This window comes from Corvus kubaryi, unplaced genomic scaffold (genome assembly GCF_017639235.1).
Source record: "Corvus kubaryi isolate FWS band 111438036 unplaced genomic scaffold, C.kubaryi_AGA036_p1.0 37272, whole genome shotgun sequence".
Classification (NCBI taxonomy): domain Eukaryota; kingdom Metazoa; phylum Chordata; class Aves; order Passeriformes; family Corvidae; genus Corvus; species Corvus kubaryi.
This window is the reverse complement of record NW_024581084.1, coordinates 269,480-285,883: the sequence shown is the minus strand read 5'-3', so window position 1 is coordinate 285,883 and position 16,404 is coordinate 269,480. Positions and strand designations below refer to the sequence as shown.

At 37.9% G+C, this 16,404-nt stretch overlaps 1 protein-coding gene across 3 annotated transcripts in view; it reads right to left on the bottom strand.

The window, feature by feature from the left end:
- Positions 1-16,404, bottom strand: part of HELZ (helicase with zinc finger) — an 84,914-nt gene that overhangs the window by 25,874 nt on the left and 42,636 nt on the right. For 2 of the 3 annotated variants that reach the window (XM_042025478.1, XM_042025477.1), the window contains exons 13-19: positions 15,815-15,945; positions 13,318-13,497; positions 12,696-12,800; positions 5,915-6,093; positions 4,223-4,341; positions 2,651-2,796; positions 45-192 (exon numbers count right to left, since the gene is read on the bottom strand). In XM_042025478.1, coding sequence (XP_041881412.1) covers positions 45-192; positions 2,651-2,796; positions 4,223-4,341; positions 5,915-6,093; positions 12,696-12,800; positions 13,318-13,497; positions 15,815-15,945 — 1,008 coding nt within the window. The remainder of the gene's footprint in view (positions 1-44; positions 193-2,650; positions 2,797-4,222; positions 4,342-5,914; positions 6,094-12,695; positions 12,801-13,317; positions 13,498-15,814; positions 15,946-16,404) is intronic. The other variant, XM_042025479.1, reaches the window with a different exon arrangement.

Sequence of the window (16,404 nt, the reverse complement as noted above, 5' to 3'; positions counted from 1 at the left end):
AAGCTTTAAGAAAACAATCAATAGTAAAAGCAAAGAAGAGTTACCTCTGCATTATTGTAAAAAGCTGTACTATTTTTTTCTTGCACATCTTCTCCACGTGCTGTGAAGAAAGTCAAAGGGTAGAAATCTTTGTGTGCTGGCTGCTTTCCACTCGCCATCAATTTGCCTTCATAGAAAAGTTCGGATGTGTAACTGTAACGAGGCAAAACAGGGTAAAATGTGGAGTCTACACATGAGCTCACTGATAAAATATGCAAATCTCCCGGATGCAATATGCAGCCACAAAATACTTCGTAAGGAAAACAGAACCACTGATTACTATTCAGCATCTTCAAATGATTACTCTGAACTGATATTTCCCTACTACAGACACAGCAGAAGGCACTAAAAATATGCTTCTCCAACATTTTCTCTACAAAGACTGTTTTTTCTTCTCATCTAAAGCTCAACAAAGTTATGAACATTCTCACTGATGTTTCACTCAGAAGTTCTGATGGCTGGAAGCTGGGCAAAAAGAACACTTGCTGTCTGGCACTGGTTATTCCCCAGGCTGGACAATGAGCTTGCTCATGTCAGTTAAGAGTTATTGGACTTGGAAGATAAATTTACTACAGATTTCATGTGCACTGAGCATGACGCAGGCCGAGCGTTCAGATGTCAACCAAGCCTTTCATCTGTGACTTCTACTCCAGGCTGATCTATGTTGCTAGAGACCAGAAACACAACCAGAACAGAGTTCCTCTGCTGGCAGCAGCCACTCCAGCAGCTGGCTGACTGAAAAAGAAATGAGGCAAGAACTCCTTCATGGTGAAAAGCAGGAAGGAACAAGACAAACTGAATGGAATGAGGCAAAAAGGCAGCAAGGAGAGACTGCAGAGTGCTGTAAATCCTGTATGCTATTGCACAGCAGAGATGAACTAATGCACTGGCTTCCAGTAATTAGTGAATTTTGGTGTCATCTAACTTTTCAATGCTCAGCCTCCAACCTTAATATTCTTCAGATATCACTCAGAGGCTGCAATAACCTGAGTACAGCCTGACATGAAGACAACCAGAGCAGTAGACTGTGCAGCTGGTGGGTCCATTGAGTTCTTCCAGGATTCCAGTTATTGCAGCTTAAGATGGAAATAGCTGCTCATGGAAAAGCCACAGAAATTTGTCTGAGACCAAATCACCATTAAAGCACTGCAGCCCACCCCTGACCTGAACTGGCTTACCCTGGACAACCCTGAAGAACATTGGACTCCTCTGTGGGTTGGGTTGCAGCAGTCAATCCACAGCACCCAGGGGGCAAAACTAACCATTTCTTCTGCAAATTAACTTTTAGTAATGAGATCTCATTAAACAACAAATTTTTTCTGTATGGGCTGTTTTTTCCAATTACAGCTCCAAAGTCAGGCTGAACTAACGGCATGCTCTTTCCTCAGTTTCTCACGGTGTCTCTACTTCAGTGAGGTAAAGATGATTAATGAGCCCTTCATCTTCCTACACTTCTGTCCTAAGTGTCATGGTCCCACTTGTCAGGGGAAATTCCACATTATACAAAAAAGGAGACTTGAGACATCTCCTAAAGGGACCACCACCATGAGAGTGTTCAGCTGGTTTCACCTCACACAGGAACACTTCCCAGTGGAATTGGGCACACTGGACTTTTACCAGAGAGCCAACCAGCCCCAGTGGTGTTTCTGCATCCTCACCTCAGTGTTCAACACAGTGGATCTTTCTTGGAACTCCCTGTCTGAACTCCAGCTGCTGAAGTGAATTTTCATGATCTTTCTGAAGCAAATGACATGGAAGTGATCTCTAAAGAAAAGCTGAAACGATCCCTTCCTTTACAGATGTTCTCTCATTTCAAACTCAGAAACTCAAGCAATGTGTAAGAAATTTAGCAGCACTCAGCCTATAATTACAAAGTCCATAAAGTGAAGACAGATCAAGCTGTGTAAAAAAATATTTTACATTCTCACTTTAGATTCCCCAGAGCACTTAAATATTTCTGCTTTTGCTTTGAACACAGTGATAACCTAATTAGTATGACTGGATACCAACATAATATTCCTCAGTACATATCTGAGCCAGGATTTAAACTTTAGCATTTTTCCCCATGATTGCACTTATTCTTTCCAGCACAGCTCATAGATGAGCTCATTACACTGGCAGCCACTAGTTTATCATAGCAGAAAAATGCAAACCCACTGATTAATGTGTCTTGAAAGAAGTAATAAAAGATGTCAACAGTAAAGAAATATGCTCAAAATTTGACCTATTTTTCCCATTCACAGTTGCATATCCATATGTTCCTTACATTGCCCACAGCTTACCATTCCAAGATAACCCACCCCAGTAAATCTAAAACTCTGAAATGGTTCAAAGAAGCACAGAGCCTATACAATAGACTGCACAGTGGTTAAAAAGGGAAAGTTGGCTCTTCTTTGGTTTAGTGCGCAAGCAGCCAAAGCATCTCCACCTGAATGAAGGGGTCTGTCCCTCTGGCATCTGCTCTAGGAGACCAAATTACAACACAAAATTACTAATTAACTTTGAAACAACTAAGATTTCATGACAGAGACACTTCAGCTGTGCTTGGCTCTTTTGTTCACTCACAGCAGTCAGAAGAAGCACATGATACAGTGAAAAAGTTCACACCTACTTGATGATTGCTTCATGGGAGCGATAGTTCTCACACAGCAGGATCCTGCATGGGAATTCTGCAGGGTAGTGCTCGTAGAGTCGGTCAAGCAAGGAAACATGAAGGTTTCTCTCCCTGGCAAATTCACTGTAGACAAAAGGACTGAGCTGTAATAGACACACACACACAAAGAAAATGTAACTAAATAGGTGGACTTGGAATTTCATGCTCCCAACATATGTATTTTGCATCAAACCAAAAATAAAACCTTCCTTTTACTGTACATTCATAGTTGGAAGACACAGACCACGGCTATTCCACAGAAATGCTCCTTCCTACCAGCAAAGTGACAATAGACCAGCATGGTCTTAAAGGAACAATAAAATATTCAATAACTATGCAAAGAGACCTTATATTTAAGTTCAACACTCCAAACTGTGTTTAGAATGACTTTACACCATTATTCTGACAACCACTTTTACAATTAAGTTATTACCACAAATAGTACAGATCAGAAAATAAAGAATTTTTAATACTATTTTAAAAGTTAAATAGAAATGTTGTTGAAAAAACAGAAACCCAGTGACCTATTTTCTGTTACACTAAACTCCTACTGGGCTTGTTTAACAATAAAACCAGCATCTATTACAGTAGTAAAAATAGAACCAAAAATGATGAAAAACAGATTTTTAAAATACAATTTCAAAGTGTAGAAATAAATCCAATCTATTTTGTCATTCTGAAGTCATATGATTCAGATTCTGAGTTTCACTTCAGCTAAATATTAGTTTCTGAAATTTAAATACTGGACACCTGATCGGGGATCTTCTGGAAGACCCTGAGCTATAGAGCAGCCTGGGACACACAAGCCCAGTCAAGACTTCATCCACCCAGTTGGGCTGATGAGATCAAGCCTGAAGTAAGAATTCCAAACTCTTGAGAAGCACTTCTGAGAGCAATATTCAAAAAGCACTGCCTCAGCCCTTGGCATTACTAATATAATGACTTTAAATGAGCCAGCAGTATTAAATCATAGGTGGCAACACCATTCTAAGTTTGTTACTGTACCAAAGCAAACATCCACTCTACTGCTACTGTGAGATGTGAAGAGAATTAAAGGCTAATCTATAAAAACAAATAAATCTGGCCTAAATCAATAAAGCAAGTAAAGCTGACTTTTCCAAGCATGCTTTCCTATGCCTACAGGCTGCAAAGTGACAGGCATAATCAGTGTTTCAAACTCTCCACACCAAGCAGCTCCCAGGCACTTTGTAGAAACATAAAAGCACTGGCTAGTTTCAGTTTCCCATTTTTCACTTGTTCAAATCTTCACCAGATTAGATGCTTCTAATAAAAATGTGAAGTTCTCTAAACCCTAATTCTCCATATTCTTGAATTCTTTTAAGAATCAACAGGGGAATACCAGTCATAAACTCCTGACTATAATAACTATCACCATATCTTACTCAAATAACATCCCTGGAATTCTCCTTGGCTTCCCCATCTATTATATGATTTGGTGCAGATAAACAAATATATAAATAAAAATATGATACATATGCACTTCATACTCAAAAATTCCATAGCTCTTACCTGCATGTGGTCTCCAGCCAAGACAATTCTTGTGTTTTTATTAGCTAATGCTAGAGGCATAATAGTTTCACACTCCATAGCTTGAGCAGCTTCATCTAACAGAATGTGTGTAAAAAACCCTGTAAAACAGAGATATCAGCAAATAAATGCAACTTGAAATATGATAAAATGAACACTGATACAAAACAAAAACTTGAACTTAACATTCTGTATTCTGACAGTAACCGAAACTAGAATAAAAAAAAATGTACGATTACACAAATTAATTCCTAGCAACTACTGAAAATTACATAAACAATTTTCAAACCCATCAAATGACCAACAGTGGTCACCTGGTTGCCAGTGACATCAGCAGGAGCAACCCAGGTCTGCCTCTTTCTTGTGATACACATGAAATTAAACATGTGTTTTATCTGAGCCCTCCTTACACCAAGAGGAAATGTCTCTTGGCAGACCATCCTTCAAGAGGTTTCTCACATCTGAAAGTCATTTCACCACCATGAGACTTGAAGAGCTTTGTACAGTGACAATGACAAGGAATTCCTCATGTACCTGAGTCCTATTAACTATTTTATGTACTAAATTTCCCATTAAAATTGCACACATACCTGAGCACTTTGCTGGTTATGGGCTTAAAGGAATGTTGGGGGGGGGAAAAAGGAACAGAAGTTGAAGGAAAATTTAAATTCAATCTTATGATAATATTGGACCAAAGGTTTGGTGGGAATCTATGCACTAAAGAACATGCACTTGAGAAAAAACTTGACCACTGTAGACTTATATTTTATGAAATCTAAATTCAGGATAGGTATAGAAGTGGTTTTATACATTGATGTCTGTGATATATTAAGGTTTAAAACAAAGTATTAGAGGACTTCGTGTACCATCCAATTAAGATTACATACATAAAAATGTAGCAATTTTCTTTGGAAAATATGAATTTCATACAGCTGCACACACATTGCTATGGCATGACTGTACACAGCTCGTTGCCAAACAAAGCAGCTATTTCTATCTAAAGACCCAAAAATATTTACCATAATTCCGTATTAATTTTCTCTGTTGCAACAAATGCTTAAATGTAGCCATATAAACCCAACCCTAACAACTTATGCAAAGAAATTCCATGTTTTCCAAAAAGCAGATGGATTTAATTTGGAGATCAGGAAAATAATAAACCCTAAGCAGCCTCTGCCCCAAAAAATCAGTCTAATATATTTCAGTTTAGAAAACAACCCTAAATGTATCATGTTAACAAAGACAGGGCTTGTATGTGTGGGAATTGTTTGCAAAGCTAAACAATTCACAAAACAAGGGAAAAAAGCTCTCTGTTATTTATGCTTACATGCTCCACTGAGTAATGACCTTAATGAGCATAATATTCAAAGTCAGAATCTCAAACAGACTTCTCCCTCTTGGATCTCAGAAACACCAGAACACAGATAGTACTGCTTCTTTATTAAATTTTTTTTAAAGAAGGAAAAAAAAAGAATAAGCAAAAGTTTAATTAGAATGCCAGCAGTTTACAGCTTTGTAATAAACATTTATTCATAAAAAAACAAAAGAGCATTTTAAGATTATCATTGTTTACTTTATTTTTTTAACAGTTCCAAGAACAGGGTAAGGAACCAACACTGGTAAGAGGAAGATACTTCTCAAGCTTGGATACTTCTTGTCTAGAAATTATCTTACCTGGTTCAAGATCCAGCTGACATAGATACTGTGATGTATTTAAAGTAACAACTACAACTCGTTGCTTAAGAATGTCTTCTTTCTGTGGCATCTGAAAGGTGGAATGTGTGCTTGAAATCAAACAGTACTGATGCACAACTGGGTGAACAGTCTTTACCCAGCGATTTCGGAAATATACCCTAGGAAAGAAAAAGGGGCTTATTTTCTATGAGGTTTGAACACAGCAACAGTCTAATATTTCAAATACGAATATTCTGTTTTCTGGTAAATAAACATCATCCTCAAGAAGCAAACATCACAACTGTGCAGAATTACATGCTAAAATGTCTTTGATTCACCTTCTATTATTGCAGTGCAGTATTACATACACAGTTAGCAGGTTTTAATTCACATATAGAAATCTGTAAAGTCTTTGAACATTTATGTTCTGTGACCCTCACATCAATGCCTATTTCATTTTAAACTTAAAATAAAGTCATTTTAAAGAAATATTTCCTGATCTGAAATGTAACTATAGCCCAGAGCATGGAACTGACAGTGGGCTGCACATCTCACCCACTGCAGCTGATATTTGAAATATATTCAAATCCTGTTGTTCCTTTCACACATCCTGGGTGTTGTCTGAATTCTAAGAACCAAACATGAGTTGTATTCATCTTTTTATCATACAGGGTCATAACTTGATACACTGGATAAAAGAATGAGGGAACGGTGCCAGAAGTTTGGCTGGAGCCTAAAATATTAGGACACTGACTGGGCTTCAAGCATCCTTCGATGATACATAAAGGTCAATTTAACCACCATCCCATGGGATGGATCAGTGACGAGTTTTTCTCTGGAAGGGATGACATGTTACAGCCAGTTTAGCTAAATGGAAGAGAAACAGAGGACACAAAGGCTGTGCCTCAGAAAACAGGAGTACAAGTAACTCCACAGGGGTGAACAGAATGACTCCCAAACATATCCAAAGGAGCTGGATAAAAGTGCCCTGTGACACCTCCATCAGGTGTTCCTCAACACTATCATCTCTATCAAGAACTACAAATCTGAAGTAGAACCTTCAAACAACAAGAAATTCCTGTACAGATATTAAAGTTTGGAATTAAAGTTTTTCAGATTTATTTCCAAAGCAAATTAAGATGAAATTAATTAATTTCATTTCTAAATATGGGATTTAATGCTGTTCAGTTTATCTATTCATTATTTTATTTCTCCTGCACCCATAGTTCAAATCCCAAATCATTAATGAAGAGTTTGGAAAAGTGTAACTATGCACCTAACTGCAAAACATGACTGCACTGGCTGGACTCTGGATATCACATGTCCACCCTCATCTGAAAATTACAGCTGAGCTCCACATAATGTGAGAGAAACGAGTACTACGATTAGAATAAATTTGGTTTGTGAAGATACAATATCCATTTTGGACGAAATGAAATGCAAAGACACTTCAGTATCCTGAATGACTTTTTATCTGACAGCATAACCAACCCAAATCCACACCTGGAGACCACAGGTAACTCCAGGTAAAACTGGGTTCAGTGCAGGAGCAACCCCCACACTCCTGAGTCATTCTCAGAACAAGAGGCTTCTATTGTTACCCCCATGTATTTATTTGTTATCAGCTATCAAACGGATGAGCTTTATTTGATAAATTGTTATTACACTAAGTCATAGCATAACAGCTACAACAAGGTAGTGGAACTGAGATCACCCTGCTCCACATATCCTCAGCTTTTGGGTACTTCACTTTCCCAACCCTAACTGAGGTAATACCCACCATCTCACAGGAGTATTGTGAGCATTACTGAGTTTATTGGGAGTTTATGTTTGTAAAGCACTTTGAGATTCTTGGATGAAAGGTGCTATTGAAATGCAAAATATTATGGTTATTAGACATTATTATACCTTGCACTGTCTTTTATTACAAAAATTCAACTGTGGGTGACTCACAGATTGGCTGACAGCCTTTCAAACTGCATTGCTGCTTACCCATTAATTTCTTTTATTTTGATGTGAGATCAAAAAGGTATCCCAGAGCTATTATTCACCACTGGCATAAAAACACCCGACAGATGTGACTACTTCGAAAATGTCGTGATAGAAGTTAAGCCTCACTGAACAAGGACTTTCTTTCTCGGGTGCAACTCAGGCTAATAAAATCACCCATAATTTCATTATTAGGTGTTTTTTCCTCAAAGTTGGAAAAACCAATTACAAAAATGGGGTTTACCAGCTTAACACACATCATAACATTTCACCCTGCAACATGCCCTTAGCTTCTGATTAAACAGAAGACTAAACTTCTAAAATGTTTAGTCTTAAATCTGCATGAGCAGAGTCCCTTAACTCCAGCAGAGTCAGGCAGTTACTAAACACTCATTAGTACCTACAACACATTTTATTATTATTTGGGTACAAAGTGGGCAAAAGCTGCAGCCACAGAACCCAAACCCAGCCACAGCTCACAAGAGAGATTTTCTCCTATCACATGCCTCATACCAAGACTTTAATTCTGGAGAAATGAAAACCTTGCAGGGTAAGGTTTACCCAAACCACAAGCAGTGAAATTACTGGCAAATACATGGAGCACTGCCTCAAAATGGAAATCCCAGAAGATTATAGATGAGGGACTCAATCTTCTGCAAATAAAGGCACTGAATACATCCACTGTACTTCATGCTTGGTTAACACGCATGGAATCTGCATGTCCTGTGGAAATTCAGCTCACCTTTATTTCTACATGTGGCATCTAGGTATCTACAACAGAAGCCTTAATTTCTGTGCATCTCCAGCCAGTGAGCCGAAGAATGCAACAAGCTGTCAGCTGATCTGCCTGTGTTTCCATTGCCTTCCCAGCCATGACATCAAAAACGACATCTCCCCCAACTATTTCAACTAAGTGTCAGTCAAATCAAGTAGTTCCAGGCTGGGATTCCTTCTAGCCACTTAAAATACACTTGTAAAATTAAATAAAGGGGGAGTCTGGAGTCAGAACCTCTGAGGGAGGCTAAAAAGAGTTTCATTTGCATTCCTGCCCTTCAACAGCAACTTCCTTTTGTGACTCCTTACAACGGAGTGGGGACTAAACTTCAGTTCTTCCAAACTTCCCTGTTGTGAACTGGAAAACACTGACTCCTCCCAGTTCTCCACAGAAGTTCTCTTCCCAGTTCTCCAGGACTCTCTCCTTCAGGCTGTGCTCCAATAAACCCTTCTTGGCTAAATCCCAGCTCCTCAGCTTTTGTGCTGTCACTTCTCACCTGAAATCCCTCAAGTAAAAAGAGCATAGAAACTCAGAGGGAAAGGAATCTAGCAGGCTAATTTCATGTCTCTGTTAAGAGACCATTAAAAAAGAGAAATCTAACTAGTCCCAAGAAGCCTAAAAAAAATTTTAAAGCACCTGATTTCCCTCTTCCATTTCTTTAGATCCATCTCCAATGAGAGGCTCATTCTCACAAACAAATATGTTCTTTGGATGCAGAAAACATGTGAAGAACCTGTCCTACAACTTGAAAGTTCTCTTCCTTAATCCCTTTTTCTTTAAGGATGGATAAGATGGAAGCTAGAGTTTCAAGAATAAAGTAACTAGCAGAAGACTCATTTATTTTACAAACTAACATTTGATAAAATAAATTAATTCCATTTTCAGTACATGAACTCATTTGGAAAAAAGGGCAATGGTCTTTTAAAAACTGCTGGGGGTTTTTGGTCTGGGTTGCTGTTTGCTTTCTTTTTTAATTCAACTCTGGCTCCTATGGATCATTTTTTATAACCTGGATAATTCTTAGCTAGCAGCCACATATTGAAGCTACCTGGTTCCAGGATATATGCAAGACTTACACATGTATGTTATGATCAAAGTACTAAAAAAATCAACTGAAGGGGTTTCAGTGAGATATTTTCAACAGAATCAACTTACTTTTTGACACTGCTGAACTGACAGTCAGCAAGCACATGCTTAGGAATAAATTAAAATACTCAATATATAGATAAAGGCTGTATCAACCTCTTTCCTTTTCCCTTAAGTATTACATACAAAATCAGTGTATGGAAACAACTAAATCTGAAATATGCAAGTAAAATAATACCAAATTAATATTAAAATAATACCTCAACCACTGCCCAGAAACATACAGAGGAATTGCTGCTATCTGCTTCCTGGAGTTTTTAGGAGAGGGCAGTAATCTGAATTCTCCTGCTACAGTGCTCTCCTACCTCAGCACCCACCCCCAGAAGGTTCTAGCAGCTGAGGGAGACAGGCACGTCCACAGAGAAAAAGAATATACAAATTAGGAGCCAATTACTCCCTCTTACAGCTCTGACTCACCATCTAAAGGTGCCTGGCTGCTCCTGCACACTAAAAAATTAAGTGTCTCACCATCAAACAGAAGCACTCAATCAAGGCTCTCTCCTCCCAGCTGTAGCTTGGGTTTGGGTTTCATTCCTTCAGAAACATTTCTGAATTCATTTACGTAAGTATATGAAATTGTTTTAGTGTCAAGTTTCCCCAGTAAAAGACAAGTTTTGGAGTGTGCCCCTAATACAGTTGACTCATCTAATCAAACCCAGGGGCACAGTTTTTTTTCTGGGTAATAATTTGTTTATGGGCATCAGGACTATGAGAATTTGGCCTTCAGGCTTAACTGGTATTTCATTTAGGTGCAGAACTTAGATTTAACATAAATTCTCAGTGTTCATTCTGACTTTGCATTTTCCAAAGGGCATAGAAAGTTATTTTATTAAGAAAAAATACAAATTTATAACATGATATTTAAACAAAAAACCCCACAAACTCTACTTCTCAAACTTTTACGTCACATCACTGGACAGGATAATTTATTTAGTGTACATCTTACCTACAGAAATACCTACACGGTTTTCAGTACAAAATGTTAAATAATTTAGCTTTCCTTCTTTAAAGACAACATAAATATTATAAAATATTATGCTGCTCCCCACTAAGCCAACTCATCACTTGTAGAGTAAATAAGGGATAAAATCTACAGCTAAGTGTTCAGTTATTTAGAAACACAACAAATTCTGCACGCAGTGCATCTACCTTTAATAATTAACTGCTTTCACTCCACTTGATGTTTCCTTTAAAATACTACAAGAGGCTCAGATCACCCTGTTTAACCTAACAGTAATGATTTTCATTTGAAAATACACCTTTACTACAGTCAAGAAGGGAGGTACATCCACAATTAATTTTGAGTTGGGAGTCTCACACAACTCCAGTTCTGATTCAGAAAAATTGACCTTTAACTCCTTCCAGAGCAGGTTACATGCACTTTGTGCTCAAACAATAATTATATGTCAGATTTTTTACTTGAACCATACATACTTGTGGATCTGTTAATATATCTATCCAGCTCCAGAGGTGCCTCCACTTCCTTAAACCTCAATTTTTTTCTAGAGGTGTCCTGACTATTTGAACAGCATCAGACAATCTACAGCAGCCCTTTCTGAAGACTTCATAACAAATACTACAACAATTGAATTCAAACATTCCGTGACTTTTAACTTAACTGTGCTATGATTTTCTTGGCAAATACACACATAAATTTTAACCATAAGAAAAATACCACTTTTTATGTTTTTCATATTTCTGAGACTGGACTACACAGTTGAAAACAAGGTAGCAAAAGCCTGGCAACAATAGAACTGTACTTAACTCCTTGCACTGTTAAATCACACTTCAATATTCGCAGAAGAGCCGATTACACACATTTTTTTCCCTTCAGAAAATTAAGACTCCATAATGTTTTTCATCCCAAAGTGCTTTACAAATCACCTTAAGACAGTCTGTGTTAAAACACAACCAGATCAAAGGTATCTTTTCAAAAATATGCTGCATTCTTTCCCTTGGCCAGATCCTCAGTGTCCATAAAATGTCACATGGCAACTAAAGTCAACAGACCTAAGAGAATTTACACCTGTTGCAAATGTAGCCCTTTCACATAACTTCATTGGCTTTACTGACATTGCATAAAATATAAGTCCAGGATGGCTTTTAATAGCTAGCAAGTAAACACAGAGTCATTTTCTTAGTAATATTATAAATTCACCCACCCGCATTCAGAAAATGATGCCCATAATTTAAAAAAAATTATATATATATATACCAAGTTAGCAGTATAAAGTATACATTGTGATTACTGAGCAAAATGTTCCCAGGAGCAGATAAATCCTTCTTAACTATTTCCTATTTTCATATTACCCTCCTTGCTCTTAAGATTACATTTCTTTTTTTTTTCCTTAACTAATTTCCCCAAAACACCCATGGTAAGTACATGTCAACACATACATATATACAATCACCTCAAATTGACTTATCAGAAGAGGCCAAACTACTTTCACTACTTTCTCTAAATATGTAGCTCCTATGACATCAAAATATTTCTCCAAGAAGCCAGGTGGGGAGCCCCAGTTTCCAAATCAGCCTTGTAAATGTAAGTCAAAATTTTCAGAAATTGAAATACAATTAAAGTTCATTTTATCATAGTAGCTTTTAGAGGAGCATATCAAAAGCTTGCTCATTAGGAAAGACACATTCATCAACAGAATAATAAAAGCTTAAAAAAGGATGTCTTTATTTTTATTTAACAAATGACCCAAAAATTATGTTACAGTATTTCACATTTCTTTTAGGGCTGTTTTTAAAAGAACTGCTGGCAATGCCGATATGCTTTTATGTTTTAGAATTTCTTTAACCGTTTTTTATAGACACCTTTTCTTAAGAATAGTATTTTATAGATACATAATAAGCCTTAAAAAATACCTGAGAGGTCTTGCCTGGGGATTGCCTGCTTCTACATATGGATGTAAATAATCCTTTATGTAGAGATCAGCAGCACTATTAGAATGGGTGCAAATGAGAATCCTGCTGGAATAAATGGATGCAAATAAAAAAGCAATGAAGAAACAGAAAACAATTCAAAGCAGTAGAATACAAAAAAAAGGAAACAGTGGCCATCTTCCTGCACATTCCTCTTCATGAAACTACTCCCTAACCCACTGCTCTTCCCATGATCCAGCCCTCAACTCAAATCCTCCAGTTATCAGCCATCAAACACTTTTTCAATAATCATTTTGTAATTACTAATCTAGACTTCATTTCAAAGAACAGCTTTTGTTATCTACCATGCTGCAAAACTCCCCATGCCGAGCAAATTACAGCCATTCTATGTAACTTCCATTTTAATTAGTTTTGTTCTAAATGGCAAATACAGGCTAAGATTATAAAATTACTTTGTCATCCCAAACGATGACGGGTGGCGTGGCTTTGTTTGTTTCTAAGATGGGTGGAAATTCTGTATTTCTACCTTTCACTTGAATTTAAGCAAAAAATCACATCCTCTCTGCTAGTGTAGTCCTGCTCTGTGTTCAGTGCCCCCTCTCACCTGGTGTCCTGCTGTTGGAGGATGTGCTTGACTGCCTGAGCCAGAGTGAAGGTTTTTCCTGTCCCATAGGGACCGATGATAAGAACAGGAGGCAGTTGTATGGAGAGTGGGGTGGTGATAGCCAGAACAGCCTCTTTCTGCTTTGCATTTAGCCGAGGGTCCAACTGCTCATCCCATTGTCTGTGCAAAACGAGGCCACAGAGGTTAAAAACAGAAGCTTTCACAATCCACTGTCAGGCAGAAATTAAATGAGGGAAGATTTCAAAAGCATTAAAGAGCCTTTACAGAGCTGCTGTATGGCTCGTGTCACTGAGGCACATGAAACAAATCAACAAAACAATCACATGCTTTAATCATTTGGTATTTACAATAAATCAGTTGGGTTGGGTTTTTTTTTTCAACCTATTCTCAATTTACATCATCCCACCTAACAATAATTAACCTGCAGAGCACACATTTTAGAAGAAGGACATACTGCACCATCCCCTGATAATAAAAGCAAGTAAACATACAATGATTTTCTACTATTATCATGCAAAATATTAGTTACATTAGTTATGTTTCTTCCCTGCATTTACATTGTCAGCTTTAAAAGTCAACAGTTACACAACCCCGGGGCTTGGTAGAAGCTATCTACAATCAAATTTAGAAACTACTGGCTACTAATTAACTACAAACTTCTCTTTACTTTTTTTTTTTTTTTAAGATCACCAGGGCACATACCTCTAATGGGAAAGCACTCTGAAAAAAAAGGATTTTTGTTGTAAGCAGCCTAGTGATGCCAGGATTGGGAGGAAGATGCTTTCAGAAAATTCTTGACAGAGCTTTTAGTATTCCCACTGACAGATTTAAAAGTAGACATGCATAGTAAAAAACACCTGTCACTGCTGCACATATGGCCATACTTTAGTAATGTGATCTGCTTTGGTACAAGCACCACACTACTTACAGACTGGGAAAGTTTCTGTTCTGTAGTAGTTTGCAACAGGGAGCAAGATCAAGAGGGAGTAGACTGAATTCCTAACTTTTAAGATGCCTATGAACAACAAGCTAGCAAGAGACTAAGAAACACTGGAAAGGAACAGGGACATAAAACAGAAGAAAAACGAGGAAGACAGTTTGGAGCTAGTTTTGATTCTTAAGGAACGACAAATCAAACCACCAGATGGAACTGACTTTAAACTGAACTACAATCATTATGTATATTATTTATGTATACAAAAAATACAAAACATTATACCAACATATCAACTGCAACTGATATGTACATAGAAGATAAAGTTCTATCCTATTTGACTTACCTCCTTTTTATTGAAATCACTACTTACTTCCAAACTATTCTTAAACACTATTTCCTTGTAAGACTCACTCAAAACCTAATTAAGTCAGTGAACAGATTGTCACTGACCTCCATTAGCTTTGTAGTGTAACTCTATACAGAACCTATTTCCTTCTTCCTCTCAGTACTGTCAAAGCTCTGATGCACACAGTGATCATCCCACCCAGAACACTGATCCCACTCTTTTATTGGATCTGTTCTTCTCACAATTCCAGAGACAAACTACAATTTTTCCAGTTTTTTGTCTTACAGTATCTCACTGTGTCAGCTTTCTGACAGATCACTGTCCTTTTAATCCCTGGGCTATCTCCTGATTTGTCCTGCATCACAGTCACACTCCTAATTCTCACCTTCAAGACCCCCCACGACTCTTCCCAGGCTGAACAGACTGCCAGTTCCACATTCCTCTCATTTCCCTGGTCTCCAAGCACAGAAACCTCATGCCTCTTTTATCAAGAGCAAGAATACTGACCACATTCCCTGAGCCACACAGCCTCACATTTCTCTTCCCTAAGCTTCTTCTTCCAGAAAAACTATTTTCACTGCATCGCTGCATCAGCCTTAAGTTTCTTCAGAAGTATTTATATGACATAGGGGTTTATCATTTCATAAAGGAAACTGTGAGACGTATAGAAAGAATCTCTGGGCTGCTTGCAAGAGCAGGGCTGGTCCTTCAAGAATCATTCCCACACCTTCCATAACCGCACCCTCTGGGATATGTCCAAATCTGGGCTCACTGAAGCTCAAGAAGTACTGATGGATTAGCCCTTGCAAACAGGACTCTGCACGCTTGGGATCCTGCACAGCAAACTCTTGGAACTGGCACCTCCATTCCTATAAGGTATCATGTTTTCAGAAGAGGATGGCAGCACAGTAATTAACAGCAGCAGGTTTGTTTTCTGCAGCCACAGTAGAACTGTGATGCCTCCAAGCCCCAAGCTCAGCCCCAGGGAAAACCACTCAGCAGCTTCTGGCCCTGGGAGGATCATTCCTCTTGTTTTATTTAGCACAGCTCCACTCCCTCCTCTGAACCCCTCACCATTAATGAGGAGCACGGCTTGTTTCCCGTTCAAGGACAGATTTCAGCCATCTGCTCTGAGAAATTCAGTGCTGCATCACCACCCAATCTTTGATATTAAAGTGTTTGTGTTCGTGTACCTGTTGGGACTCCAGGGTATGGTGGGAGTCATGCTGACATCTGGAAACAAAATGCTGTTGTCCTTAATCCTGTCCAAGGCATAATGCATTTCACAGAGGGGTAAGCGGTTCAACTGGAACTGAAGCTCAACCTGCAGAACAAACGAATTAATAAATGGAGAGGTGAACAAAAAGGATTTATTTAGAAAATGCTCATTAGACTTTGCTGTACATGATACATTTTTATCTTCCTGCAGACCACTGGCTCTCAAAAGAAAACAGCAACAGCATTCAATCCAAAGATCTATGATAAAATTAACTTGCTAATTTTTTTTTGTTTTGCATCTAAGATAAATACAGCATTTTTTCTAATTTAATTGTGTTGTTTGACTTTCTAGATTAGATTCCACTTTCTGAAAAAAATTCAAGGGAAAGCATTCTTGGAACTGTTTTTTTAATACAAAAAACACTTCTGGAAAATATTATTGACCTAAAACATTATTTTTACAAAAACAAGCTTTCATCTCTTATTGTAAGAACAACCTCAAAAAAATGTCAGGCCAGAAATTTTACCAGATAAACAGATGATATAAATCAGATGTGTGACCAGC